General features: G+C 48.8%; 2 protein-coding genes across 3 annotated transcripts in view; one reads left to right on the top strand and one right to left on the bottom strand.

Annotated features, from left to right (window-relative positions):
- LOC141100711 (uncharacterized) overlaps positions 1 to 6399 on the bottom strand; it is a 162809-nt gene extending 156410 nt beyond the window's left edge. For both annotated transcript variants that reach the window (XR_012234748.1, XM_073589358.1), the window contains exon 1: positions 589 to 6399. Coding sequence is in view for 1 of the 2 variants with exons in the window: in XM_073589358.1 (XP_073445459.1) it covers positions 589 to 946 (358 nt within the window). In the remaining variant the exon portion in view is untranslated. The remainder of the gene's footprint in view (positions 1 to 588) is intronic.
- The window catches only part of LOC141100710 (uncharacterized), a 503724-nt gene that overhangs the window by 100402 nt on the left and 384695 nt on the right, over positions 1 to 18627 (top strand). The gene's annotated exons all lie outside the window — the stretch shown is intronic.

Raw genomic sequence — 18627 nt, 5'->3', positions numbered from 1 at the left:
CTTCTGGCAGCAGCGGTCGGTCTCCGGTACTATACTCTGCCCATAGTCCATATACTGAGGTAGCTGGGAAAGTGTGGGCCACCATGCTGTCTGCGCTCACCGTCGTCTGACGGATGTACACTGGTGAATCAGGGCGCAAATAATAATCTCGCACCCAGTCTCTCTTGGGCAGCATGTGAATGGTACTCACAGGCCCGGATCGTCTGGCACCTCGCTTCGTGGTCACCAACGAGCACACTTAACGTCTGTCCTCACAGCCTCTGCCAGCAGCAGTGGCGGTGCTTAGGCACGGGCCTGCATTGTATGGATGCTCCGGGGCCAGAGCACTCACTCGTCCCTACTGCGCACTGTCTGTTCCCGCCAAGTCTAACTGTTTCTGTGCATGCTGAAACTGTACCCCTTTAACTATGCCCCCTGCTTCTGCATGCAAGGATTGGTCCGGTCCCTTAAAGGGAATCTGTCACCCTTTTTTTGGCCTATTAGCTGCCGGCACTGGCATCAGAGGCTTATCTACAGCTTTCTGTAATGCTGTAGATAAGCCCCCGATGTAACCTGAAAGATTAAAAATACACATTAGATTATACTCACCGGAGGGGATGGTCCGGTCCGATGGGTGTTGCGGTCTGGTTCGGCGCCTCCCATCTTCATACGATGACGTCCTCTTCTTTCCTTCCTGTAGTGGCTCCGGCGCAGGCGCACTGCTCTGCCCTCTGAGGGCAGAGCAGAATACTGCTGTCATGCCCTCTATATCTGCTATGCTGCAAGATCTCTGAAGCAGTGTGAACATGCACCTCATGTCTGCTATGCTGCAAAATTCCCAGAGCAGTGTGCACGCGCACCTCATGTCTGCTATGCTGCAAGATCCCTGGAGCAGTGTGCCTGCGCACCTCATGAGTGCTGTGCTGCGTGACTCTTGGAGCAGTGTGTAGGCGCATGTGTACTTCATGGCTGCACGCCGGTGCTGGGTGTGTGCCAGTCTCTGCTCTGCCTGCTGTGGTTGTCTCTGTGGTCCTGCCCCTGATCGTGTGACCTTTCCTATGTTCCAGCACTGTCTGATCCAGCTATCCTCTCTGTGATCCTGGAGCCCCTGATCATGTGACCTTTCCTATGTTCCAGCACAGTCTGATCCAGCAATCCTTTCAATGGTCCTGGACTCCCTGATTATGTGACCTTCTCTATGGTCCAGCCAAGTCTGATATAGCTATCCTCTCTATGATCCTGGAGGAACTGAACCGGAAGTTCTCCCCAGGTTCTGACCCAGAAGTGCAGGTGCTAATGCCCTATATCAGACCGCCCCTTCCTATGGTCGGGGCCTGAGTATGGTGTTGCTTCCCTGCATGGCTGCTTGGTCTGCTGGGTCGCCCCCTGTATTCTGTGCCCCTGCACTCTGCCCTGTAGTGCGTCTCTGCACACGCTCTGTGCTTGTATTCTGCTTCTTGTCCCGTGCCATGTCTTGTGTTGTCTCTCGTGCCGTGTTTTGTCCTTGTTATGCTTTGACTTGATGTACTTTCTATGTTCTCTGCCTTTGCCTGTTTTCGCCATGTCTTGTCCTTGCCATGCTTTGCCTTGTAGTACTTCCTATGTTCTCTGCCTTGCCTGTTTCGCCATGTCTGGTCTTTGCTATTCTGAGCCTTGTAGTACCTCTCATGTTCCCTGTCTTTGTCTGGTTTTCCTTACTCTGTCTTCTCGTGCTCGCTAGCACATTCCATGTCTAGTCTCAAGGTTCTGCCTTGACCCGACTCTGGGCTTCGGCCTACGGTCCGCTGCTAGACTCTGTCCTTGTTAGGAGTGGCGGAAGGCACTAAATAAAAATATAAATAAAGTGCCTTCGCCACTCGGGGTCCACGGTGCGGAGGATGGAAAACCGCAGCTAAGTGACGACAGAGCAATTTGGCGGTAATGTGCACAGGGTTCAATATCACCCAGGTGCACCAAGCAGTCTCTGTTATAGGCACAGAGCTGCTGAAACAACTTAATGAATAAAGTATGCTGAGCCTGTTAGCAGCACAGGTACTCAGCGGCACACACACGGTAGCAGGTCACCGGAGTAGTTAAAAAGACAGCACTACACCCGCAGAGACCTACTGTGAAAACAAGTGTGCAAGCGCAAATGCGCAAATAAGCTGCTACTGCAGCGTGGCGTGGTTAGAGCCGCCTAGAGGCACCACTGGTAATGCAGGCGCGGTGTCAGACGCTAAGCTGCTGATACAGTGGAGCAAGGCACGCAGGCGCTGGCGCTGATGTTGGAAATAACTCAATCACTCACACAAACATAGTATCAGAGGAATTGGGGTTTCAAATGAGTCATTCACCAGTCCAAGCATCCATCCACAAACATACAGCAGCAAGTATGAATACACTAGCGCATAGCGGAACAGCCATGCGCGCTTTTTATAGCAAACGGGACCTTCAGGAAATCTCCAGGTCTCCAAGAGGAGCCAATGGGATCCGACACAGGACCTGAACACCTGACTCCCGAACTCCAATGGGAGTTTGTCCCATGAGCATGCTCAGATGAAGAAGTAAAGGACTTAGCCTCTGGAGATAGTTGCCGCAGGGCAATCTCTTCTGCAATCTCCTTTGCAGCAGCTGAAGAGCAGGAGACTGCAGAATGTGAGGATCTAGATTTCAGCATAGGAGAGGCAGAAATCTGACACCTAACATTACCCTTCCCTAGGGCCCCCTCCTCCCTGAGCCTTCCGGACCATCAACCTGTGCCCGGTGGTGGCATAGGGCACAAACTCATCCGAAGGAGAGCTTGGTGTCCGGGAAGGTGATACGGTAATCCGGGACACATGGAAGGCATCAGTGGAAGCAAGGTCGCCAGGTTTCAGAAGTGACACCTGGAAGATGGCAGGAGCGGCCGAGGCAACAGAGCGTCACCGGGAGTCGGCGGCCGTCGCCACCCTCCGCCTAGGAAGGCTGTCCTGAGCACATGAGGTGCATGCCTGAATAAACTTCTTGATGTCCCAAGCCCTGTACGGCCACCAATACGCACCGGCCAATAGCCTCGTGGTTTGCATATAGCCCCGATGGTTGTGCACATTGGACACGTGTGCCCAGGCGAGAACCTGAGCCCTAAGATGAGCAGGGACAAAAGTCTCGTCGGCTGGCTCAGAGTCCAAGCATTGCGGGGAGCTGTCTTCCTGAGAAGCAGCACACACACGATGACAACCGCAAATGGACACCTGAGCTGGAGCTGTCTCAAAATTGGTACAAGACATCTCCATGGGCTCTGGGGGTAGAACCTCTGGCTCAGGCAGCTCAAGAGGCTCAAAAAATTTGAGAGCCAGACTAGCTCTCCGCTTGGAGTGAGCACGCTCCATACCGCGCTCCGAAAAACAGAGGTCAATGCGTGAGGAGACAGAAATTAGCTCCTCCAAGGAAGTGGGGATCTCTCTGGTAGAGAGAGCATCCTTGACATGCTCCGCTAGCCCTCGCCAAAAAACGGGAATAAGGGCCTTATCGGACCATTCCAACTCGGACGCCAGTGTCCGAAAACGGACAGCATACTGGCTAACCAAGAGGGATCCCTGAGTAAGTGCGAGTAATTGCAGAGATGTATCATGCGTGACCCGTGGGCCGAGGAAAACCTGCTTGATGGCCATTAACAGGTGCCCTGTGGTCCGAATATCAGGATCACCGGGCTCCCATAAAGGCGTAGCCTATTCCAAGGCCTTGCCCGACAGTAGGGAAATAACGAATGCCACCTTGGCCCATTCCGTAGGGAATTGCGTGGCCAGCAGCTCCAGGCGGATTGAGCACTGGCTGATAAAACCCCTGCAGGAGGCGCCATACCCGGAAAACTTATCGGGTAACGGGAGGCGGGTGACTGTCGGTGCAAAGTTGGACACGGACATGCGGCCTACCGCATCAGTTAGACCCTGTACAGCAGCATCAGTAGCTTGTGCAGCGGCAAGAGCCTTCTCCAGAGTAACCAGCCGGTTCTCCAGCTGCCGTATGCACTGCATAAGTTGCTGCTGATCTGCCATCACTAGCCAGACCCTGGCGCTAGTATAATGTTAGGAGTGGTGGAAGGCACTAAATAGAAATATAAATAAAGTGCCTTCGCCACTCGGGGTCCACGGTGTGGAGGATGGAAAACCGCAGCTAAGTGACGACAGAGCAATCTGGCGGTAATGTGCACAGGGTTCAATATCACCCAGGTGCATCAAGCAGTCTCTGTTATAGGCACAGAGCTGCTGAAACAACTTAATGAATAAAGTACGCTGTGCATGTTAGCAGCACAGGTACTCAGCGGCACACACACGGTAGCAGGTCACCGGAGTAGTTAAAAAGACAGCACTACACCCGCAGAGACCTACCGTGAAAACAAGTGTGCACAGCGTTGCAACCGCAAACGCGCAAATAAGCTGCTACTGCAGCGCGGCGTGGTTAGAGCCGCCTAGAGGCACCACTGGTAACTCAGGCGCGGTGTCAGACGCTAAGCTGCTGATACAGTGGAGCAAGGCACGCAGGCGCTGGTGCTGATGCTGGAAATAACTCAATCACTCACACAAACGTAGTATCAGAGGAATGGAGGTTTCAAATTAGTCATTCACCAGTCCAAGCATCCATCCACAAACATACAGCAGCAAGTATGAATATACTAGCGCATGGCGGAACAGTCATGCACGCTGTTTATAGCAAACGGGACCTTCCGGAAATCTCCAGGTCTCCAAGAGGAGCCAATGGGATCCGACACAGGACCTGTACACCTGACTCCCGAACTCCAATGGGAGTTCGTCCCATGAGCATGCTCAGATGAAGAAGTAAAGGACTTAGTCTCTGGAGATAGTTGCCGCAGGGCAATCTCTTCTGCAATCTCCTTTGCAGCAGCTGAAGAGCAGGAGATTGCAGAATGTGAGGATCTAGATTTCAGCATTGGAGAGGCAGAAATCTAACTCCTAACAGTCCTATGGTGCTCTCTAGCACATTTCATGGCTAGTCTCAAGGTTCTCCCTTGACCCAGCTCTGGGCTTCGGCCTACGCTTCGCTGCTAGCCCTTTACTCTCTTTGACCCCGCTCTGTGCTTCTACCTACGTTCTGCTCCTTGTTCTGTACCTTGCCTAGCTTTGCCTTGTTTCTTGCCTTGCCTTGTTTCTTCATGTGCCCTTTGCATGCGCCTGGCTTTCCTAGCCTCCCGTCTGTGCCTCAGCCGTGCCCACCTGCTTGTGCCTCAGCCGTGCTCGTCGGCCAGTGACAGCTGTGTCGCCTGTTATGCCTCAGCCGGGTTCGCCTCAGTCTTGCCCGTCTGTCTGTGCCTCAGACCGACCAGCTAGCCAGTCCCCCAGCCGTGCTCTCTGTTCTTCCTTGCACCCATGCTGTCTCTGCACTGTGCTTTGCGTGCTTCTCTAATAGCATGTGCAGGCCCTAGCCTTGGCATACCTCCCCGTTCTTCTGTAAAAGTACGTGCACGTCTTGCCATGCACCCTGTTGTCCCCTCTTGCACACACAGGCCCTAGCCTATACCCTGTTGTGCCCTCTTGCACGCACAGGCCCTAGCTTGCACCCTGTCGTGCCCTCTTGCACGCACAGGCCCTAGCTTGCACCCTGTCGTGCCCTCTTGCATGCACAGGCCCTAGCCTGTACTCTGGCGTGCCTCCTAGCACGCGCAGGCCCTTGCCTTAGCCTGAACCCTGGCGTGTCTCTTAGCACGCACCCTGACTTGAACCTGACCCTGGCATGTCCCTCGGTACGCGCAGGACCTTGCCTTGAACCCTGACCCTGTTGTTTCCCTCGGCAAGCTCAGGACCTTGCCTTGAACCCTGACCCTGGCGTGTCCCTCAGCACACGCAGGTCCTTGCCTTGGATCATGTCTTGTACTTTGAACTTTGAACCCTGGCGTGTCCCCTACACACGCACCATGTTTTGTACTTTGAACCTGGCGTGTCCCCTACACACGCACCTTGCCTTGCTCCTTGCCCTGGACCCTGGTGTGCCCCTAGCACACACCATGCCTGGAGCCTTGCCTTGGACCTTGGCGGGTTCCCTAACATGCACCATGTCTGGAGATCTATCATGCCTCCTTGCCTGAACCCTGGTTTGCCTGCCGGATGCCCGGAACCTGCCGATCACTGCCAGAGATCGTAAGCCTGATGACTGCGGTCTGATGTCCGGAGCTGATATCCGCAGCCTGATGCCCTGATCATGTCGATCGTTGCCAGCTGTCCGGAGTCCGGCGCCATTGAGCCCTTGCCTGTACCCAGGCATGCCACTTGGCACGTACCATGCCTTGGACCTTGGCGTGCCCTCGCACGCACCTTGCTGTATTTTCCCTGTTATCACGTCTTGCACCTGATGTAACCCTGAGTTTGCCTTAATGAAGATACATTGAATTCACGTCTTGTCTTGTTTCCTGCACGTACTTTGTCGTCAGACACTCGTACTTAGTGTCTACCTGAGCCGGCCGTCTGGTCCCAGCAGTCGTGGTGGCTCACCCCCTTGGCCTTGCCCCTGACTCTCCCTGTATAGAGGTGGTTCCTCACAAGGTCAGCTCACCCTAAGTGGGTGGGTGCCACGACCCAGAGGGTCCACGATAAAGAAAATGACTCAGCGTAAGCTGAGTCCGTCAAAACTGCAGTGCGCAGGTGCAGGACTTCTCCCGGCACCTGCACACTGCAGGACTCTGCTCTGCCCTCAACAGGGCAGAGCAGTGCACCTGCGCAAGAGCCACAACAGGAAGAAAAGAAGAGGACGTCATCGTATGAAGATGGGAGGCGCCGGACTGGACCGCAACACCCATCGGACCGGACCGCCCCCTCCAGTGAGTATAATCTAATTAATCTAATGTGTTTTTTTATCCTTCAGGTTACATCGGGGGCTTATCTACAGCATTTCAGAATGCTGTAGATAAGCCCCTGATGTCAGTGCCGGCAGCTAATAGGCCAAAAAAAGGGTGACAGATTCCCTTTAAGCTTTCCCCCAGACAACAAAGGAGACAGCCCCGACAGTTCCGGAACCGGCACAGAACAGGTACCCATGGTACGGTCCTTTCACTTACACTCCTCTCTCCTTTAGCTCGCCATTCCATGGGTGAGAGTTCTTGTAGCAGATGTTGACATTCCTCCATCTCCTGAATGATCCGCTGCCAAATAAATTGGTCTTGTTCGTATCAGTTGGGTGTTCTTCCTGCTGTTGTCTGTTCTGTACGACGTAAATCAGGTTGAGTAGCTGGGACAGGCAAGGTAGTGGAGTTAGGTTGAGTAGTGGAGTCAGGTTGAGTAGTGGAGTCAGGTTGAGCAGGCGAGGATGGGGACGCACCCAGTTTTAATGGAACTGCCAGTTTGGGAGCCTCAAGTTCCTGTTCTTCTGGGTCGATGGGTGATGAGTCAGAGAATTCTCCCTCATCATCATCGACAGCTGTGGAGGGGAGTGTTTTGGGAACAACTAGTGTTCTCTGTTTGATCGGGATCCCGTGACAAGCAAGGATGCAACATGTTCCAATAAACTACTCGAGTGGGAGCATCTTCTTCCCCTTCAGGCTGAACCTCATAGACGTAACCTTCGGATTCGATCTGGCGTTTCACCCGATAAGGGGTCTTCTCCCACAGACACTCCAGCTTACCATGAGGACATTTGTTTCGGACCAGCATGCGGTCCCCGGCCTTAAGAGCTGTTCCTCACAGGGGAGTCACCTCATGATGTTCAAGTTCCAGGAACTTGGTCTGCACAAGTCGATGTAGAGTCTGCAGATGGTGGCAATGTTCGCAGACCCAGGTGGATACCCCCGTACGTGGGTAGTCCCACTCTGGATCCAATTCCAGCTCTGTGATTTCTCTCCCCTTCCAGCTGAACAGTAGAGTGTATGGTGTATATCCAGTAATACTGTGCACCCGATTGTTGTACACCCAGACTAATTCAGCCATGAACTCAGGCCAGCGAACCTTCTGGTCTTCCTCCAGGGTTCTCAGCATCTGAATCAGCATTTGATTAAAACGCTCCCAGGCTCCATTCCCTTGAGGATGGTTGGGCGTCATTCTGGATTTCTCCATCTGGTACAGGCAATGCAACTCTTCCATTACCCATCCTTGACAGGAGGCACCTTGGTCAGAGTGAATCCTCTTTGGGCAACCGTACACTTGGATGAAGTCCCTGCAAATGGCCTGTGCCATTGACTCAACAGTCTGATCCCGGGTTGGGGTTACCACAACAAATTTGGTGAAGTGATTGGTCATTACCAGACAGTGTTCATATCCAAGGTGAACTGGGCCCACAGTCAAGTAGTCAATCATCAACACCTCTAGGGGAGCAGAAGTCACAATGGTTTGCGTAAGGGTCCTCTGTTCTGGGGGCTTCTCCAACTCACAGTTCCTGCATTGCTGACAAACTTCATCCACTGCGGCTTTCAGTCGAGGATGGTAGACCAACTTCTGCAGCCACTGGAATGTCTTTTCAGGGCCAAAGTGGGCTCCTTTCTCGTGAGCTTTGGTGGCCACCTCCCGGAGCAACTTTTCCAGGAACACCACTTGCCAGGTGATCTCCAACTCTCTTGCCAACTGCACCTTCCTATACAGCAGGCCATCTTCCAACTGGAGACTCTCCCACTGTCGAAGCATCTGTAGGGCTCCCGGAGACAGAGCGTCTCAATCTCTTTGGTTGGGAAGTTGCTTCAAGGCCACCCATTGCCTCATCTGAGCGAGTTCCCCATCTTCCTGTTGAAGCCATACCCAGTCATCACAGGGTTGCCCCAGCGAGTGTCCCCTGGGTGTATCCCCAATCTGTCCCTGTGTTGCCGCCATCATACTGGTGGAGTCACGAATCTCAGGGATTTCTTTAGCCTCCAGCTCTTCGTCTCTTCGTCAGGTCGATCGTGAGCCACTCTGGATGAAGCGTCACTATGTCTGTTCTCTGCTCCTCTCCGATAAGCAATCTTGTATGGGTACTTGGCCATACAAGCCACCCATCTCTGCTCCAGGGACCCCAATTCTGCCTTTTACAGATGAGCCAGGGGATTGCTTTCGGTGCGCACTAAGACTTCGGACCCTGACAGGTACTCGGCGAACTTCTCGGTCATTGCCCAAACCAGCACCATTAGTTTCAACTTGAAATATCTGTAGTTGTCTGGATTCCATTCAGAGTCATGGAGGGACCAACTCGCATACGCAATCGCTCTCTTCCGCCCTGCATTTGTGACAACACCGCTCCTAGTCCATGCAAACTCCCATCAATATGAAGGATGAAGGGCTGATTGTTTTCCGCATAGGCCAGTACGGGTGCCTCAGTCAGGGCCATCTTCAGGGCTCGGAAAACTTCTTCCTGTCTGTATCCCCACTGAATGGTCCAACTCTTTGCACCAGATGGCATCTCTTTCAGCAACTCCAGCAGCGGGTTAACAATGCGGGTGAAGTTTTTTAGGAACCGTCAAGTCCCAGAAAGGCTCGGACGTCTTTCATGGTCTTCGGGGTGCGCCAGTCCTGTACCGCCGCTATCTTCTCACGCGATGGTCTCACTCCCTCAACGGAGACAACATGCCCCAAGTATTTAATCTGCTGGTGGAAAAGGTGACATTTCCAAGGCTTTACTTTCAGGCCGTGCCTCTGTAATCAGCTCAATACTTACTCCAGCCATTGTAAGTGCTCCTCAAAGGTGGCCGCATAGACAATTATGTCGTCTAAATAAATGAGGGTAGCTTCGAAGTTCAAGTCTCCCAAACATCTATCTGTTAATCGTTGGAAGTTCCCGGGGTGCTGGTAAGGCTGAAGGGAATCCGATTGAACGCAACTCCATAGGCAGTATGAATGCTGCCTTCCCCAATCATGCTCAGACATGGGCACTTGACATTATCTACTGGCTAGATCCAACAATGAGAAGTACTTCGCCTTTCCCAAGGTAGACAGGGATTCTTTGATTCCACTGCGCAACAAATTTCAGGGAAGTTCTTGTCCCCTGAGAAAATTTTATTGTAAATTATAGATTTTGATATGCTGAACACGAATATGTGCGCCAAAAGTCTGTATCACATAAGTTTTTTAACCCCTTAATGACCAGAGCTTTTTTGATTTTTAATTTTTGTTTTTCGCTCTCCTTTCCAGAGCCATAACTTTTTATCTTTCCATAAATATGGCCATGTGAGGGTTTATTTTTTGTGGGACAAGTTGTACTTTTAAACGACACCATTGGTTTTACCATGTTGTGTACTCAAAAACGGGAAAAAAATTCCAAGTGGGGTGAAATTGCAAAAAAAAGTGCAATCCCACATTTGTTTTTTGTTTGGCTTTTTTGCTAGGTTCACTAAATGCTAAAATTGACCTGCCATTATGATTCTCCAGGTCATTATGAGTTCATTGACACTGAACATGTCTAGGTTCTCTTTTTTCTAAGTGGTGAAAAAAATTCCAAAGTTTGCTAAAAAAAAATTGCACAATTTTCTGAGACCCGTGCCGTCTCCATTTTTCGTGATCTCTGGCTGGGTGCAGGATTATTTTTTGCATGCTGAGCTGATGTTTTTAATAATACCACTTTTGTGCAGCTATGTTCTTTTGGTTGCCCGTTATTGCATGTTAATGCAATGTCGCGGAGACCAGAAAAACATAATTCTGCCTTTTTGATTTTTTTTATTGCTACGCCGTTTAGCGATCAGGTTAATTCTTTCTTTTATTGATAGATCAGACGATTCTGAACGCGGCGATACCAAATATGTGTAGGTTTGATTTTTTTATTGTTTTATTTTGATTGGGGCAAAAGGGGGGAGATTTGAACTTTTATGATTTTTTTATTTTTATATTTTTAAACACTTTTTTTTACTTTTGGCATGCTTCAATAGCCTCTATAGGAGGCTAGAAGCTGCCATAGCGCAATCGCCTCTGCTACATAGAGGTGATGCTTAGATCACCTCTATGCAGCAGAATTACAGGCTTGCTATGAGTGCTGACCACAGGGTGGCGCTCATAGCAATCTGCCATCAACAACCACAGAGGTCTCGAGGAAACCCCCGATGATGTAATGGGGATCGTCGCTGCGCGTATTTCCGGACTAGCGTCTTGAAGTGCATTTAAATGCAAAGATTAAAGAGAAAAGTATACACAATTCATTACATCAACCTGTGCAAAAATTTTACTCAAAAGATATATACAGTAATACAACGTCAATTCACACATAGGCATGGACAAAACAAGTAAAAACATTTAAAAAGCCAAACAGGCTAAAAAACACGAGCACTGACCAATAGGATATAAACCCGGGACATAAAGGCACAAAAAGCACTTAGAAGACATAAAGTACATATTCCTTGCCAAAATCCAGGTCACAAATCGATAATAAATGTAAACAGATATTTAATAGGCATGTAGATATATACCTAAAATAGAGAACAGCAGGGAATAACACCAAAAACCTTTAAATAAGGAGATTACTGACAGAACCAAGTTCCAGAAAAATATAAAAAGGCATAGGCATAGCTAATACATAGCACCTAAATTATAATAATAATAATCTTTATATAGCGCTAACATATTCCGCAGCACTTTACAGTTTGTACACATTATCATCACTGTCCCCGATGGGGCTCACAATCTAGATTCCCTATAAGTATGGTCTTTGGAATGTGGGAGGAAACCGGAGGAAACCCACGCAAACACGGAGAGAACATACAAACTCCTTGTAGATGTTGTCCTTAGTGGGATTTGAACCCAGGACCCCAGGACCACTGAGCCACCGTGCTGCCCCATTATGCATAGAAAATACAAAAGGTCATCATTAGAGATGAGCGACTTTGCCTTTTTTAGGGTCGACTCGGGTTTCATGAAAGCCGACTTTCTGAAAAGTCGAGTCGAACGAAATCAGCTGACTATAGGGAAAAGTCGGGGTCCGACTGAAATACGAAACCCAATGCAAGTCAATGGGGAAGCAAAGTCGGCAGGGAGTGGAGGACAGTAAACACACCTACAGTGCCCATTTCAATGCCAACAACATCAATTCTTATTATTTAAGCGTGTCGACCTTAATTTAGTTCATAATAATAGTTACGCATTGAAAACTGGGGGTTATTTGGCTAAAGTTGTGGGGGCGGTAGGGCTGGCTCCAGGTTTTCGTGTGCCCTGGGCCAAAGAGTGTCAGTGCGCCCCTTTAACACATACCACAATTCATGATGCTCCGATACGGCACAGAAATATAGGTATAGTACAATGAAAAATACTTCACTTCTTACATGACATGACTGATATCTATTTTAAATTCTACAATAGCTCAAAAATAATGAGCCCCATATATTTGTCTATACAGAATAATTTTTCCCAAATAATTTTCCATACAGTATATGATGAGCTCCACATAATGCTACAGTATATGTTGGTCCCCATGGATGATACTCCACTGTCTTATGGGCCGAAATAATGCTCCAAAAATAATGGGCCCCATTTAGAATGCTCCAGTGTATAATAGGCCCCATAGATGCTGTTCCAGTGTCTGATCTACCCATTTAGAATGATCCAGTATATGATGGACCCCATGGATGATGCTCCAGTGTCATATGGGCCCAAATAATGCTCCATATATAATGAGCCCCCTTTCTAATGCTCCAGTGTATAATGGGCCCTGTAAATGCTGCTCCAGTGTCTGATGTCCTCCATTTGGAATGCTCCAGTATATGATGGGCCTCATGGATGATGCTCCAGTGTATGATGGGCCCAAATAATGCTCCATATATAATCTGCCTCATTTAGAATGTTCCAGTATATGATGGGCCCCATTTTGAATGAACCCAGGCATGGTATGTGAAAAGAGCTATATGGAGTAATCTGAAGTGTGGGCTGCCGAATCCTTCACTTTTGGTGTGGGTGAAGGACCCAAGGAAAGAGGTTGCTCCTGACCAGAAGCCTGCACTGACGACTCAGTGCTTGCATTTTTTGAAACTTCAGAAGAGGAGGCGATAGAGCTGGAGGCTGTTTCAGCAATGTAAGCCCAAAACAGTTCCTGATGCTCCGGTGTTGTGAGTTCATTCTCTGGTCCACCAGTTGTAAGTTCTCCTTCCAGACTCCCTCTGGTGGTAACAGGAGGTAGTGAGGCTGATTTAGTCAGTAGAGATCTGCCACCTGATAATGAGGATGACAATTGGACCTCAGGAATCTCAGGCTGGATTTAAGACAGCCAACGCCCTATTCTGGTGCTGGTGATTCCTTCTGGCTTGTCTGGTCTTGGTTTTCAGCTCTGTTCCGGTCATCTAAAGCTAAGTTTTTCTGCTAATGTTCACACTTGATTTTGTTGGTCTATTCAGTTTTTTGTGTGGTCAGCCAGCCCTGGCTGGGGCTGCGCTGAATTTCCACTCTTATTTATCTGTGTTTGCCAATTTGCTTTTTGTCCCTTACTAGAGTGGCCTCTTTTTGCTCTGTCTCAGAATATTTCAGAGTGCTGATATATTGGGAGAAGTCTAGTGACTTCAGGGTTAATTTTGCTATCAGAAGTGTTGGATTTTATTTTTGTAGGGTTTTTTGCAGATTGCAGACAGTGTCTTTCCTTTCCTTTCTAGTTAGTTTGGGCCCCATCATTTGCTCAGCCTATTTTCCTGCCTGTGTTTGTGCTTTCATCTTGTTTCACCGTCAATACATGTGTGGGGGCTGTCTTTCCTTTGGGGTCTGCTCTGGGGCAGTTAGTTTTCCTCTTTTCATGCTTCAGGCTTATTTAGTTCTCCGGCTGTGATGAAGCGTCTAGGAGCATCGTAGGTACGCTCCCCGGCTGCTGCTAGTTGTGTGGTTAGGATCAGGGATCTGCAATCTGTATAGTTACCAACCTCTCTGGTTTTCTGTGACTTAGCTTGCTTTGCTTTTTTCTCCTCGGTGACCCATTCATAACACTCCAGCTTTAAAAGCAGTCTACCTACTCCCAGAAAAGGGAGCCATACAGGACTTCTGGAACCAGACCATGACGCAGGCTCAATACCTCCTGCCTTAGCTGCTATTGTGCTTTTGGCACTACCAGCATATGCACCACCACCACCATCAGTATCAGGTGACCCCTCAAGCCCACGTCCACGGCCTCTTCCACCATACTTCCTCAAGTTTGGGAAAATGGACCCAAAATACCAGCAGATATATGGTACTATATCAGAAGTGTACAGCTCTATACAGTCTAGGGATAATAGTAAATCTCCGTATATATTTCTTGAGTCATACACAGACGCTCACAGGCTCAGTATTGATTACGCAATAAAATAAAAAGTTGAAAAAGGGTACAGTATCACCAGATACAAGGTATACATAGTATAGTGTAAACATTCTGAATCTCTGTATTAATTTCAGGAGGCAGACACAAACGCTCTCAGGCCCAGTATGGATTACACAAGAATATGAAAAGCTGTAAATGGGTAATGTAACACAAGCGTACAGCTGTACAGTGTTGGGGTAATCTTAAATCTCCAAATATATTTCCGGAGTAACAGACAGATGTTCACAGGCTCATTATGGATTACACCAGAATCTAAATAGCAAAAAAGAGTACTGTATCAGAAGCGTACAGCTGTATACAGTGTTGGGCAAATTTGAAATCTCAGTATATATTTCCGGAGTCACCCTCAGACGCTCACTCAGTCTGGGTTTGACCATAATACAAAATGTTGAAAAAAAGGTACTGGATAACAAGATAGCAAGTATATAGATTAAAGGGTACAATTTAAATCTCTGTATAGATAGTATCGTAGTCACCCTCAGACGCTCACTCAGTATGGATTTGACCAAAGTACAAAATTTTGAAAAAAAGGTACTGGATAACAAGATAGCAAGTGTATATATAGTAAAGGGTACAATTGAAATCTCAGTATAGATAGTACCGTAGTCACCCTCAGACGCTCACTCAGTATGGATTTGACCATAATACGAAATGTGGAAAAAAAGGTACTGGATAACAAGATAGCAAGTATATAGATTAAAGGGTTCTATTTAAATCTCTGTATAGATAGTCCCATAGTCACTCTCAGATGCTAACTCAGTAGGGATTTGACCGTAATACTAAATGTCAAAGGTACTGTATAACAACATACAAGCTGTATATAGTATAGGGTAAAAATTGTTATCTCCGTAGATATAGAAAGAGTAAACCACACACGCTCAGTCAGTATGGATGATACTGTAATAAAAAATTTAGAACAAAGGTACTGTATCAGCAGCTAACAGGTGTATCCAGTCTAAGGGTAATTGTAAATTTCCCTCTATACTTCCGGAGTCAGACACAGACACTCACAGGCTCAGTATGTATTACACCAGAATTTAAAAAGTAGAAAAAGGGAAATGTATTCAAAGCGTACACCAGTATACAGTGTTGTGGTACTTTTAAATCTTCGTATATATTTCAGTCTCAGTAAGCCAGTCCAGACTCTCCGCTACTGGAAACTACATGGATACAAGTACAGATGGAAAGTCGAGTGTTTGCAGAAATTTGGGAATTACTAATCACGGGAAAACCTCCTGGAAGATTTTGCAGAGGCGATGCTGACCCTCAATAACTTTGTCTGTGGAGACAGCGAAAGCGGTTCTTTGTGAAGAAAGGATTCCTGTATCGCAGTAGCGTGGATCCCATCACCGTTACTCGTCTCCATCAAATTGTGATCACAGGGAGAGATGTAGACATGGTCCTCACTGCCTATCACGATCTGTCTGGTCACTTTGGAGTGCAAAAGACAGAAGCCACAGGCCGTAGGCGATTCTATTGGATTGGCATGAGAGGAGACAGTGAAAAATGGTGGAAGGAATGTCACACGTCTGTGACTATGAAAACTGTGAAAGGTGATCATAAAGCACAACTGCATCCGATTGTGAGTTGACATCCATTAAAAATGGTAGCCATTGATCATCTGAAGGTAGAGGCCAGCAGGACAGGACATAGCTACATCTTAACCATCATCTATCAGTACACCAAATTTGTAGTGGCCATCCCTGTGAAGGATTTAACTGCCCAGGCTATACAGCGGTGGAGCAGGGAGAGGTAAGCATTGCAACTTGCAAGTGCTGTGGCCATGGGCAAGCAGGGGGGCACACTCGTGGGCGACGGTACTGGCACAGGGCCCCTCATAGTACGCCGGTGTGTCTGATGGTGAGTGGGCCCCCCATCGTCAGAGACACTGTATCGTACTATGAGGGGCTCTGTGCCAGAGCTGTCGGCCAAGAGTGTGCCCATCCACCTGTTCAGAGCAACGGCACTTGCCCGGGTGTGCCAGGTGGTGACCCTAGCCCTTGGGGGGGTGGGCAGCCCAGTTAGGGAGGTTTAAAAAATGGCATATGTTGATGTGTAGGCTGGACATTCAGCAGCTGCAAATGGTGGAATTGGGCAAGTCCGAGGAAGAGGAGCACAAAAGCGAGACAATTTTCTGGCAACCTATGTGTCATCAGGGGAAGGTGGGACAAAATCCTTTGAAACCCATGCATGGTTCATTTTAACTGCTGTCTCCTGTCACTAGCAATCGATGCAGTATTACCAGTCGTGTGAACGGTACTTGAGAGATCAGTCCAAAACATTCGGCTGTGTGCACCACGAACACCTCTTGTGCCCACTACGGCTCGTGGGAGAACCAGCACCAATGTTGTGTGCTGGGAAAGCCTCAAACAAACGGTGTACCAGAGTTGCTTATTTGTTAGCCAATATTATCTCTAGGTTCTCCTGTGGCGTGATGTTGTGTAATTTGCCTTTGTAGCGTGGATCGAGGATGCTGGCCAACCAGTAGTCGTCATCCTTCATCATTTTGGCAATGCGGGGGTCCCTTTTTAGGATCCGCAAGGCATAATCACACATGTGGGCCAATGTTCCAGGCGTCAATAATGCACTGCCACTGCTGGGTGGAGGAGCACTTTCTGGCAAATCCACATCCCTACAGTCACGCACAAACCCTGCACCTGACCTTGGCAAGCCAACATTTTCTCTTGCCCCCTGAGAAGCATCCTCCTCCCCAAAATAATCATCCCCTCATCTTCCTCCTCCTCTTCCTCTTCTTCCTTCACCTCGTCCAGGACAGTTCCCTGACCAGACAATGGCTGACTGTCATCGAGGCTTACCTCCTCCTCTTCCTCCCATTCCTCCTCTGCTGCAGATGCCTGATGCTTAATGTGCGTCAAACTTTGCATGAGCAGATGCATAAGTGGGATGCTCATGCTTATGACGGCGTCGTCTGCGCTTACCAGCAGTGTGCATTCCTCAGAACACTGAAGGACTTTACAGAGGTCTTTCAGCTTTGAACGCTGCACACCCGACAATTCCATGTCTTCCCTCAAACTGCCTGCCCATGTATCCTCCCGCAAATGTATAACAGCCTGCCTCTGTTCGCACAGCCTCTCAACCATGTGCAAGGTGGAGTTTCACCTTGTTACAACTTCTATGATTAGGCGTTGCTTGGGTAGGTGGAGCAATCGCTGCAGCTTCTGCATACGACTGGAGTGTATGGGCGAGCGACGGATGTGCGAGCACAGTCTTCGCACCTTATAGAGCAGGGCTGTTAACTCCGGATAATTATTTAGGAAGCACTGCACCACCAGATTCAAAGTGTGAGCCAGGCAAGGTATGTGTGTGAGTTTTGCAAGGGCTATGGATGCCACAAAATTCTGGCCGTTATCACTGACTACCTTGCCTGTCTCAAGATGTATACTGCCCAGCCATGACTCAGTTTGTCGCTGCATGTAGTCGGCCAGAACCTCCGCGGTGTGTGTTGTCGCCCAAAGACATCATCTTTAACACAGCCTGCTGCCACTTACCTCTAGCTGTTCTATAGTGGGACACCTTGTGTGCAACACTGGCAGCTGTGGATGGAGTGCTCGTGAAACTGCACTCTGTGGACGAGCTTTCGCTTATGGAGGGGGAGGATGAGGAGGAGGAGGGCCGATCACCTACAGCCAACTGTTTCCTATACCGTGGGCTAGGCAGCACTGTTCCACCGCCGCTGTCCCCTGTGGAGCCTGCATCCACCACATTAACCCAGTGCGCAGTGATGGACACGTAACGGCCCTGGCCATGCCTACTGGACCATGTGAAATCCATGATCCTGGTGCTAGGCAAGGTGCCTATGGACAGAAATGGTCCTGTGCTTGTGCAGCCATCAAGTGGCAGCACCCAAGTTTTACCATGCAAGCGACCAAAAACCAGAACAGCTACCGCACCATCAACAGCTGCTGAGCTACCACCACAGGCAGCCATCCCTAAAGCCCAACAGGAGGACTATGGACAATATATTAAGCCAGCAGGACGCAGACATGCTGAAAGCCTTCCCTGGAAGCAGCAAAAGAAGCCTGCTTCCACCACCCCAGGAGGAGAAAAGCATTAAAAATGACTGCAACTAACTGAACTGTTGCTCAGGAGGGTATTGGCACCGTTGTGCCACATTGTCTTGATTCCAGTTTTTGCCTAGTTTTTGGCATCAGTTTTTCCCCTTTTATACAGAACTGTGGTGATCATGAGCTTGAAATGATTCACAAACTTTCCTGTAGATAGTTGCGCCTGTTAAGGTGTTCTTTCTTGGTTTTACATGAACCTTCTTCAAATAAGGACTACCTCAGACCTGGAGATCTGCTCCAATTCCAAGGACACTGCAAGACATCCTGGCTGGACCAGTGTCTACATCACCCAAGAATGATTGCCTTTAATGTCTTAATAATTAATGCTTAGTATTTTATAGTGAAAGCATTTCTTCTACAAGAATAGGTTATAGTGGTAGCC

This window comes from Dendrobates tinctorius, unplaced genomic scaffold, assembly GCF_039654945.1.
Source record: "Dendrobates tinctorius isolate UK_male_01 unplaced genomic scaffold, ASM3965494v1 ptg000107l, whole genome shotgun sequence".
NCBI lineage: Eukaryota > Metazoa > Chordata > Amphibia > Anura > Dendrobatidae > Dendrobates > Dendrobates tinctorius.
The sequence above is the reverse complement of the archived record's forward strand: the minus strand, read 5'-3'. Positions and strand labels throughout refer to the sequence as shown.